At 26.1% G+C, this 11,406-nt stretch overlaps 4 protein-coding genes across 6 annotated transcripts in view; 2 read left to right on the top strand and 2 right to left on the bottom strand.

Annotated features, from left to right (window-relative positions):
- Positions 1-229: 229 nt before the first annotated feature.
- Arpc2 (Actin-related protein 2/3 complex, subunit 2) lies at positions 230-2,857 on the top strand. The gene is made up of 7 exons (XM_069111218.1): positions 230-555; positions 998-1,091; positions 1,378-1,477; positions 1,561-1,762; positions 1,836-2,056; positions 2,168-2,369; positions 2,448-2,857. The coding sequence occupies exons 1-7, from the start codon at positions 482-484 to the stop codon at positions 2,473-2,475; spliced, it is 921 nt and encodes a 306-aa protein (XP_068967319.1). The 5' UTR covers positions 230-481; the 3' UTR covers positions 2,476-2,857.
- Positions 2,858-3,308: 451 nt separating this feature from the next.
- Positions 3,309-4,699, top strand: LOC138178896 (transmembrane inner ear expressed protein). 3 transcript variants are annotated; one of them, XM_069111226.1, is made up of 3 exons: positions 3,309-3,556; positions 3,883-4,240; positions 4,315-4,699. In XM_069111226.1, exons 2-3 carry the CDS (start codon positions 3,892-3,894, stop codon positions 4,518-4,520), a joined length of 555 nt encoding a protein of 184 aa, XP_068967327.1. In that variant the 5' UTR covers positions 3,309-3,556; positions 3,883-3,891; the 3' UTR covers positions 4,521-4,699. The 3 variants fall into 3 exon arrangements, with proteins under 3 accessions (XP_068967327.1, XP_068967328.1, XP_068967325.1); XM_069111227.1 differs by having other exon boundaries at positions 3,330-4,240; positions 4,348-4,699; XM_069111224.1 differs by having other exon boundaries at positions 3,330-4,240.
- A 6-nt stretch (positions 4,700-4,705) lies between these two features.
- On the bottom strand, positions 4,706-7,601 carry LOC138178893 (dual specificity protein kinase splA). Its single transcript, XM_069111219.1, has one exon. The coding sequence runs from the start codon at positions 7,599-7,601 to the stop codon at positions 6,687-6,689; it is 915 nt and encodes a 304-aa protein (XP_068967320.1). The 3' UTR covers positions 4,706-6,686.
- The window catches only part of SamDC (S-adenosylmethionine decarboxylase), a 28,000-nt gene continuing 23,983 nt past the window's right edge, over positions 7,390-11,406 (bottom strand). Inside the window, exons 3-6 of the mRNA XM_069111217.1 lie at positions 9,062-9,188; positions 8,393-8,495; positions 7,989-8,272; positions 7,390-7,910 (exon numbers count right to left, since the gene is read on the bottom strand). Of these exons, the coding sequence (XP_068967318.1) occupies positions 7,608-7,910; positions 7,989-8,272; positions 8,393-8,495; positions 9,062-9,188 (817 nt within the window). The 3' untranslated portion in view covers positions 7,390-7,607. The remainder of the gene's footprint in view (positions 7,911-7,988; positions 8,273-8,392; positions 8,496-9,061; positions 9,189-11,406) is intronic.

Here is an 11,406-nt window from a genome sequence, read left to right as displayed (position 1 = left end):
AAAATTATTATTTATATAATATAATTTTGTAATATATATTTTAAACTTATTTTACATTAAATTTATTTCGTTTTGCATAAACACAAATACTTCAATATATTTCTGTTCGTGAAGCTAGTAACTTAGTTGTAACTAGTTGAATACAATAATTAATTGTTACATTTTTTAAATTTAATTGATAAAAATGTTTGTTTGTAGTTATACATGTTTATACAAAATAAAAGTGATTGAAATATGGAAATTTTAACATATTTAACAAGAAAATAACATATAATGCATGTTGTCCAATAAATCAATTGTTATTAGTAGTGGTACAATATAACGTATGGTTGGGTGACCTGGCTATGTTAAACCTGCGATCACTTGGTTCAAGAGAAAAGATTAGAAATTAGTCAGAATCGTGTACATGGTTAAATTCCTCAGTAGATAATTAATAATTACTGTGTTATAATATTAAAACTAATTAATATAAGATATAATAATGATTTTGTTAGAGATACACAATAGGATACTAGAAGAAACGTTAAGTAACAAAATAAAAAATACTCTGTCGGGGTAAGTAAAGTGCTTCCTTTTTTAAGGTCAAGATATTTTGCACATTTTTAAGATAAAGTTAGGGATTACAAGTTAGGGCGGTGTCCGTTTCAAATATTAGTGACGTTTATTGTAGTAGAATATTTAATATATGTATTACAAATTTCCTTCTAAATTAAAACAAACAGTTTTAAATCCAAGATTTCTGCATTATGTCAAACAAGTGTTTATATAAAATGCGATGTTCATAACATTTGATTTTCTGCTTAAACATTTTTACATATATATATCTGATTATTTTAATATTAAAAATTGCATACGAGGCTATGTAAATAATGCATACAAATAACATATAGCCAAAATATATATAAAATAATTTTATAACGTTATTAAGTAATTAATTTTTCCTGTTATCAATTTGTAATTTTGTATTTAATACAATTAAGATATATTTTCTTTGTAGTCATAAACCAGAATCCACAGATGTTGTTATAGCAGATTTTGATGGAGTTTTATTTCATATTTCTAACTTAAGTGGTGACAAGTCAAAAATTAGAGTAAGTTTTAAAAAAAGCTTTATCATATCTGTACTTTTCATTGCATGATAAGTTTTCATATAATCATCTCTTTATAGTAACAATATTATCAAATTGATGTATTACTTTTTATATTTAATTATAACTATAGTATTTATTTATTATTATTATTTATTTATATCATTTTCAATATTATCATAATCAAATTTAGATTTATATAATGTGCTTTATTTTATTTTTTACTTTATATTTTGATGTTTTTATGTGTTTGATTTCTTTTTTGTTAACATTCTTCATTTTGTTACAGATAAGTATTTTACTTAAATTTTATAAACAATTACAAGAACATGGAGCTGATGAATTACTTATACGTGAATACGGATCTTACCTTATAGCTCCAGAAAATGGTAAACAAATTAAATTATATTTGAAGTACTTAAAATTGTTATTCAAAAATTATTAAATAAAATATTGGTATTTCCATTACTAGGTTACAATGTTTCTGTATTAATAGACTTGGAAAATTTGCCCGAAGATTGGGAATCATTAGTTAAAAAAGTTGCACTCTTAAAGAGACACTGTTTTGCCAGTGTTTTTGAGAAGTATTTTGATTTTCAAGAAGAGTATTATGATTCACCAGGTACCCAGTTGCAAAAAAGGGCAGTAATTCAATATAGAGACGAAGAAACAATGTAAGAATATACTTTCACTTTGCAACGATAATGAAAGTAAGCTATATTTAATTTATACATATTTCACATAAAGGTATGTTGAAGCCAAAAGTGATAGAGTAACAGTGGTATTTAGCACAATATTTAAAGATGAAGATGATATGGTTATTGGAAAGTTATTTTTACAAGAATTGAAAGAAGGAAGACGTGCAAGTCATACAGCTCCACAGGTTCTATTTAATCACCGTGAACCACCATTAGAATTACAAGATTCTGAGGCAGCTGTTGGAGACTGCATTGGATACATCACATTCGGTAAATATAAATCTAATTATGCCTAAATTTTAAAAGAACATAAAAAACATGCAAAGAATATTAAAAGTTATATATTTATCTATCTCATTTGTTATATGTTTCTTTTTGCAGTATTATTTCCAAGGCATACAAACAGAGAAGCTCGTGATAATACTATTGATTTAATACACATGTTTAGAAATTACTTACATTATCATATTAAATATAGTAAAGTTTATATTCACTCAAGGATGCGCACCAAAACAACAGACTTCCTAAAGATACTAAATAGAGCAAGATCTCAATCGAAAAACACTGAGAAGAAAACCATTACGTAAGTTCTTTAAAAAATATATGCTGCTTAATACATTATATTAGGATAATAAATATAAAAATGTTTTATGTTTTACAGAGGTAGAACGTTTATCAGGAAGGAATGAGTGTAAACATAAGATTATATTCCTTATATTGTTTTAATAAAGGATAAATGACAAAGCTCTCATTTATCTCATAGATTTGCTAGAAATTTTTTGATCTTCTGGCAAGAAATATTGTTTGTAATGAAAGATTCTAATTCATCAGATTAATGAGTTAAAAGCTGTCAGTCTTTGAGTCTTACCACTCATTGTCTCTGAACAGTACAATGATCTTTAGAAAAATCTATATTGCTGTAAACATACTTAAAATGTGTGTACAGCAACGAAACGCATGATTAAAAAGCCATTTTATATTGAAATTCTTAAAGTAATATTACAAGAGTGCATAAAGTCTTCGAAAAAATCAGGGAATACATAGTCTGTTTATGAATAAAGTTAAAAAATATCCTGTGTTTTACTACTTTTACATGTAAAATATGATCTTAATGCTATTAAGCTTTATGATCAAAGATGCATAATCGCATGTTCTATTTTTTTTAAACATATTTTGTGTTTATTAATTTCACGAAAATTGTCATTTTCTATAAATTCCACGTACAACGAAAATGTTTGAAATAACAAGGAACGCGTGGATTTTATAAAGAAATATATCAATGTATCATTTGTATGTTTAATAACATAGCACTGTCTTTTTTGATAAATTATTTTTATTAGCTATATTTTATTGTCTCTTATTAACGTATAATTGTAAGATAATAAAAGTATTAATTCTATAAGTGATGTAATTACCAAACCTTTGTTTGTATTAATCGGAAATATTGATCTAGTGACTATAAAAATTAGTACTATTGATTTGTAATTAGCAAATGGATGTAAGGGCTGGAAGACATGATTAAGGTGAAAACTAGGGAGTGCCAAATACGGGTGTTCATTAATAACCACACCTCTTTATTTAACACTGACATAAAAGCTACAGCATGTGCCTCTTAAAATTTCAGTTATACGCATTCTTTCACACAGTATTCCATACTGTTCTACCTTTCTGTTTAAAACTTTTCATTGTATTAATTATTCCTATGATTAAGTGAAAACGAATTAAAAATTTTTTATGTTAATGCAGATTATATTACATTTTTTTAAATATGTAAGTACCATAGATTATTATAACCATTTTTATTATAGTTAAAATGTATGAATATATACTATAATGTGATATTAATATAAAATTTTAAATGAAATACTTTGTTGATAACGTTTAGAAACAAACTTTATATTATTTTGCATTACTTTTTTAATGTAAAAATTCGTTTAATTAAAGTTTACATTTATAATTATACATGATATATAATTATGTGATTAATACTATAAAGAAATGAAATGAAATATTCATAATAATGACTTAACAATGATATTTATTCTCCATTTAAATATGTCTTACTTCTTAAAATTTAAGTGACTGAATCTTTTCAGTAATTAACTATGAAGGAATTGGATGAACCAACTATTGCATCAATTTTATCTTCATCCTTTCCACCATGTTCACCTCATGAAATAGCAGTACGACCTGGAGACTGTGTTGAAGGCAGAGTTGAAAAATGGTTGGAAGATGAAGCATTTTCAGGATTTCGAGTTTGGCAACTTGCTGGCATAATACTTTCTATTTTACTTAGTGTATTGATTGGACTTTGTTGTTGTATCCGATTCAGAGTGCCACGAACTAAACAAGAAATAGAAGCTGATTATATTCGAAAAAAAATAACAGAGAGTTTTAGACAAGAACTATCTAAAATCAGTAATACAGAAATGGATGATATGGACTTGAAGAAAGGTAAAGGAGTCCAAAGCAAGGTTGTAACAGAAAACGCTTAATAATGTTTTCATTGATTTACTTTATTATTTCAGTTAGTTTAAATACACATATTTGTTCTTTATTAGCATTAAGCAAAATTCAAAATAAATTTGATATGGAAGTACAAGAGGTACAAAAGGATCATCAAGAAGCAACATATAAGAATATACAACATGGATTACGATCAAGATTCAATGCAATGTTCAGTGGAATTCATTTTACTAAACAAGAACATCCTAATGTTGACAGCATAATTTAATGAATTTACAAATAAATGTGTTATTATAGAACATTGATATTAAATACTATATCTACAATTATGATTAATTTTTTGAAACAATAATATTGTTAGTATTATTAAATTTTCAGTTAAAATTTGTAATAATTAATTAAATTACGTATTCATTGTAATAATATTAAACGAAATAAATTCTATACAGCGTCAATTGACTAAATATAATCTTTATTTTATGAATATAATACAGAAATTAATTTATCATACATGCAACAATAATCTATAGCAAAAGATAATACATTTTAGAAAGCACTTAATAGGACTAATGTATATTACCTACCACATTATGTTTTATTTACTTATATTATTAGATGGTTAATATTGTTAAAAGTGCAGATTTCTCACTGTTATTAAATAAAATAAATTGTTACAAATTATATGTAATTTAAACGAGACATTATTCATAAAACAAGAAGCAATCACAGTACAAATTTTATATTTTCATTAATGATTAAAGATTATTATTACGTTTGTTTCTAAACGATATAAGTTATTAATGCTAGTACATTTATAGAGTTAAATCATCTTATATGTATACCAAACAAAATTTTTAGACATAATTCTTATTGTCTCTCTCTCTTTCGCTCTCTCTTCTCTTACTCTGTCTTTCTCTCTCTTCTTTGAAAACCAAAATTTGTTTACTCTTTACTATGTACATAAGACAATTATAAAATTATTTACTATTTTAATTTTAAAACAATTTGTGGAAATGTCATAAAATTTAACAGAATATAAATATTTATAAAACCTATTTATTAGCTGGCAAACAAAAAATAACTAACATTATTGTAAAATGAACCAGATATAAGATTATAAATGAATTTTTACGATTGATTTTACGTAAAAAGTATTAAGATGAGAAACAAGTAGCAGAAAAAAATAACAAAATATGAATCCTTTTAATAAAATTCTGAATATCCAATAAAATGAGTTTAATAAAAGTTAAATTTTAATCATCTTTTTAGAAATATGGTTTCTTTATAGATATAAACATTTCTCATAGAGGAATAAAAATTTTAGAAGAAATATGACTTATCATATATACATACATCGCTCGCACATATTATACACACACGCATATAGGAATGATTTAATTAATTATAGTGCTTTAACTACCTTAATGCTCCTTCCACTTCATAAAATGAAACTAAATTTAGTAAGGAAATTGAATTAATCTAGATTTTTAACATTGTACAGCACCAACTGGTGTATTATTTTCCATATTTTTAATAATATCACATATAGTAGTTATTCACATGGAATATTTTAATTATACTTTGATGAAATACGACATTTAAAAGTCTAATACTTTTAAAAGTTCGTATGGATCAATATATTTTATTTTAGAAATAATCCATTAAGTTAAGAAAGAAGCTGTTTATTTAATATTTATATTTATAGAAAAGAAATATTTTCTTACATAAATATTTTTTTTTAAGATTTTATAAGATATTTTTAAGATTTAAATATTTTTTTACAAAAAAAATATTCTTAAACTTTTTCCTTAAATAGATATTTTTCTTTCTCAACCAAAAATCATTTATGATAGGAATAAATTTAAGGAAATTGTAATATTACTGATGTATCTCATTTGAAATTAAATCTATACTGTTGCATAATCCATATTGATTTTTTCTAAAATGAATTTCTATAACTAATATTGAGATATAAGTAGAGGAAGTTATAAGAGAATCTTCCACATGGAGCAAGGATATCTGTTTTATTCTACTATAAATTAATAAACTGTAGGAAAAACTTCATGGACTAGAGGATCCAATAGAAGCGTAATGTACAATATAGACAATATTTTTAAAGGATTCGAAGTCGTTGTACATTGTGCAAAACGTTTCCATAGAGTGAAGGAATTACCTATGCTTTTAAAATCTACCTGCATGCGTTCTTTCAGTATGATCCTATTTATAGTAACAAAGAGGTATAGGCTGACTGACATATAAGTGTAACGATGACAGGATACCTCTAATTGATGAAGATTGGGAACTCACTACGAGGTAAGAGGTTTTCATAGAACTTGACCAAATAGCATTTTATTGTGCTACAGGACCACTAGCAACAATTGCGCTACGAAACCATTAGCAACAATTGCGCTAAATAGTCCATTTAAGCGTACCTTCACGAGATCTTATTTCTCCACCACGAAAATTTCATTTTCGGGCTTAAATATTGAAAGCTGATGACTGTTTGTGGAATCAACGATAAGATTGGTAAAAAATTTCCGCAGCTTCGACCTTTTGGTTCATCATCTAGCGGTTCTGTTACAGTTTCGCTCATAATGTTATGGTGTGGCGTGGAATACGGATACGGTGTTGAAAGTGGATTACAAGTAATATGTACCTCCCCCATATTCCATTTATTTTTTGTATCACTCGAGTCATTTCCTTGAGTCAATTCCGAAACACACGAAAAAGGTACCTTTTCATCTGTGGAGGTGATGGAACGATTAGAAATATTGATTACACGACCTTCTGATGTCAAATTACTTTTACGATGATTAAATACACTATGATCTAACATAGAATTTGATAAATTCATTGATTTTAAAGACGTTTTTCTATAGACTTTTGATCGTGTAAGGGGTTTAATTGTTAATTGTGGTGACGATACTGATCGCACAGAGTTGGAATTAGTACCTCTATTAATATCCATGTGATTTTGCAGAGGGTGACAATCGTTACTGTTTGTATTTAAATGCTTATCTTTTATAGATACATCGGGATTGATGGACTGAAGAGTGGATGTAACTGCTGGACTTGTGGGTGTTGTAATAATTTTTTCTTGGGTAATTATAGAATTTTGTATAGTGCACTCGTTAAGATTTGTTTCATTATTATGTTTTATATATTGAGTAGATACAAGATCATGTTCTTTGTAAATATTTTCAGATTTTAATATATGTTTTATAGACTGATTATGTTTGTTTGCCTCATTTATGGAATTGGAAAAAGAAAAGGAAGTTTGAGAACGGATAGAATTATTAATAAGCGCTTCATTAGTTCCTAGTTGGATAGGTCCAAATGAAGCGTCCATGAACCCTCAGCTTGGGAATCTTGAATAGAATGCACAGGTCAAATCATAATTCTTGAAGCGGCAATATTGCACATCTGTACGTAGCCAATCACCAGAACCTTTCAGATAATCAGTTTGCTCTAAATCACGTGGACAAGTAGCAGCGATTGATTCTTTGTTAGCAAAGATGGTCACAACAAATTTTTTTGGTTTGAAAGTATTTAGAACACGTCGTATTATTTCCTCATATGATGCTTCTGGGATGTTACTCTCAAATGAGACATATGAAAACTCTGACTCTGGTGTAATATGAATAGTCATGTAATTTCCCTGTAAAATACATATAATTACTTCTATATGTATTCTTTATATAATGTCAATTTTTTACTTTCCAGCAAGTATACTTACATTTCTAGATACTCCATTCATTGAATATCCACAAGGTTCAAACAAAAAATCGTCTATAATCATGTTTGGAATAAGTTTGTCAATTCCTGACTTTTGAGTTGCTTCGTCTGCAGAGGAGCATACATCTCTAGTGAAAAGAGACATTACTTCTGGATCTAAATGAGTCATTAGGATCTCTAAAGTTTGATCTGGTTCTATGGGTTCATCTACGGACTTCTCTTTATTCAAAGTGTATAAATACCAACAATCTGAATCTACAGAGCCTAAACAATAAGCTTCCCCAGCTAGAAAAAAAATTATAGCAAATTACATTTTCCTTGAAACCTTTTCTTCGTCATAATTATAACATTCATTTTATACAATATTACAAAATTTAAATGCATAAACATAAAAAGTATTCTTACCAGGGAAGAATGTATCAAGCAAAGCAACTTCTTCTTCAAATGCTTGATGTGGGGATATTTGTAACTCTGGCTTCTTGTAATTTTTTCTTGAGTAAAATACATTCTGAAACAATAATTATAATTTTATATAACCCATATTTCAATATTTTCTGTTTTCTTTTTAAATATAAATAACTTGATCATACATAGTAATAAAATAAAACTAATTGGAATATATATTTACAGACGATATAAAGACAAGAAGCATTAAATTAGGAATAATTTTGGACAAATGTATTGTCATGTGCTATATCGTGAGTAGGAGAGATCAATAAACCAAGAGGTAGAGATGTATCCTGTATACTAGAGGTTTCCTATATATAGACACATCATTTATCCATGCACTAGGTCAAGTTGTATAGCCAAGTACTTTCAACTTCAATTAGTTTGTCTTAAATGGTAATGATTATAAACAAAAATTATAATAGTTTATAATACATTACTCTTGCAGTATAATGCATATATGTCAGTAAAATAGATAATTTTTTACATTTTCTTTTATAAAAGTAATGTTTTACATATATTTTAAGTTTAATTAATAAGCTATACTTAAGAAATTATAAAATTTTCTAATTTGTGCGTTAGTAACAAAATTAATTAATGATGAAAAATATTGAAGAAGTTTCATACCTCTACTTCTTCAAAGCCAGTATACTCTTTTACAAGTTCCAAAAGGGGCTCCAAACATTGAAGAGGGGTAGTTGTGCCACATGTTTTAAGGATAAGTCTACGCTTTGATAGGAACATGCTGCTTTCACTGTAAAATAAAATTAATACTTATAATATTTTGTATTTAATTCTGGATACGATTTATTATCAATTTTATTTGCAAAATTTATTCTTTATATTAAAATTATATCAAATATATTTTTATTTATATGCTAATATTATTTATATTTTAATCTTTTCTTATAAATTAAAATACAAATAATGGTATTTAATTGTTACATTTTAAGTGGTGTTATAATAATCTATTGTTAAATTCATATAATTATTTGAAGTTGATTTATATAATTATGCTCAAAATGTAAGATTGAATACAAGGTAAATGTACATTTCCTCAGAATTGTGATTTCATATATGAGCCTGTCAGAAACCAAACCGATTAACTCTACTCTTTATTAATTTCTTAATTCTATTGCACAAGTATTCAATCTTAAGAAATAAATGATTTACTTCTACAATTTCATTCATGGCAAGATAACATAAATAATAGTAAATTCTAAGGTAAATTTAAAGAACAGTACTGTAACATTATCACATTTCTATACTTTTTAAATATGGAGTTAACTAATTTAGTTTTTGAATGGCTCATATTATAACTTAAATCATTATCATATAATAGGAAGGAAAATTTATATATAATAGGAATATGTTGCAAAATATCTTTACTTTAATAGAAAATGACCAAAATACTTTTAAAATATTAATAATATTTATATTTTGTATATGTATACACAAACAAATATTTAGAATATTGCATTAAGACTTAGGCAAATGCTTCAGACAAAAGTTAGAGGATATCAAGAGAGAAAGATTATGTTAACAGTTTGTTATTTTAGCAGAATTTTTCAAGGTTATCTCAAGGTCAAATAAATGTCACCATGATCTACCCTCCTTGATTTTTACAATTTTTGGCTAAAACATATTTCAGTATCTTCCATAATTTTCGAAATACTTATCTAAGGAAACTAAAATATGGCATACATATAATTATATACATTTCTCAGTTTATTTTAGTCTGCAAAAGAAAGTTTTAATTAATGTTGCTAGAATAAACTAATTTTAGATATTATTACATAACTATTTAAATATTTATTATTTAGCGATTATGAACATTTACTTAGGACTTAGAGCAACATTTCGAATTCAACTACAAAATTTACTTTATTACGCCTTTTTGTATGACATCACCGTTAATCGATATTTCAGAGGAGTAATAACGACAAAATACACGTGCTTAGCTAAGCTTGAAATTTATTACAAGTTTATTACTTTCCTTTAAATTGAATAAGATTTTAAAGCTAAATACTGAGGATACAAAACAGGAATGAAAAGAACAGAAACTTCGCCTAAAATTAACATTAAACGATATAACCGAAGAAATTCGAAGGATTTTATAGAAATTGTATTCTTGATTTGTTTTTGAACAGCATTTTTGGCATAAATAATAAATTAAAAGTTATCAAAGAATGGAGGTTATTAAAAGACATTTACTTGGCTTCCACTGTAATATTATTTTTAGTTTCAGATCTAGATGGTATTAGATGAAAATAAAGTAAGACAAAATATGCTTATGTACCTTCCGTAAAATACTTAGAAAACAACTGTAACGATAATTAATCAAATATATTATAATATATTTCAAACATGAAGTATATCTGAAACCCAGAGTTAGAGTGTATTAAGATCATACAATAGTATAATAATGATATTAAGTTCATACGTATGCATCCTTCAGATACATATATGTGCACATTCTTCTTACCAGACTATTTAACTGTAGTATTAACTCGGCTATTGCCTATCTATCTAACTATACTTATTTAACTCTTATTGTTTAACTCTTATCTGACTATTTAGTACGAATCTAGTTATTATTATTTGCGAATATAATTAAGAAAGTAGAATCTTAGTAGAAAGTTATTTTACCTCCCAGATATTATAGAAAGCATTATACTTTGGATATTTTACATATTTTTTTATATTATGTGCATTTTATTGGGTTGGCAACTATTGTTGCGGATTTTGTCATTAGGTGGTAATGACAAAATCTGCAATCGCTTAGTTGCCAATCCAATATATAGTTTTGCACTTTTTAATTTCCTATAAATGCATAATAATTCGCGACCTATATATATATTATGATACTATAATATAATACATACATAATATATATATATTTATTATATATATATATACTATCATATATTATTTGTGATTTAGAATAAACCTATTTTATGCTATTTGATAAT

This window comes from Bombus flavifrons, chromosome 4, assembly GCF_040668555.2.
Source record: "Bombus flavifrons isolate JBK064 chromosome 4, iyBomFlav1_principal, whole genome shotgun sequence".
Classification (NCBI taxonomy): domain Eukaryota; kingdom Metazoa; phylum Arthropoda; class Insecta; order Hymenoptera; family Apidae; genus Bombus; species Bombus flavifrons.
The sequence above is the reverse complement of the archived record's forward strand: the minus strand, read 5'-3'. Positions and strand labels throughout refer to the sequence as shown.

What these genes read in the sequence shown, in the direction of transcription:
- LOC138178893 (XM_069111219.1), bottom strand. Translation starts at nt 7,601, where the DNA reads ATGGACGCTTCATTTGGACCTATCCAACTAGGAACTAATGAAGCGCTT.
- Arpc2 (XM_069111218.1), top strand. Translation starts at nt 482, where the DNA reads ATGATTTTGTTAGAGATACACAATAGGATACTAGAAGAAACGTTAAGT. An exon ending in GTGACAAGTCAAAAATTAGA is followed by an intron (nt 1,092 to 1,377) that starts GTAAGTTTTAAA and finishes ATTTTGTTACAG; the next exon opens with ATAAGTATTTTACTTAAATT. An exon ending in ACTGAGAAGAAAACCATTAC is followed by an intron (nt 2,370 to 2,447) that starts GTAAGTTCTTTA and finishes TATGTTTTACAG; the next exon opens with AGGTAGAACGTTTATCAGGA.
- LOC138178896 (XM_069111226.1), top strand. Translation starts at nt 3,892, where the DNA reads ATGAAGGAATTGGATGAACCAACTATTGCATCAATTTTATCTTCATCC. An exon ending in TGATATGGACTTGAAGAAAG is followed by an intron (nt 4,241 to 4,314) that starts GTAAAGGAGTCC and finishes TTATTATTTCAG; the next exon opens with TTAGTTTAAATACACATATT.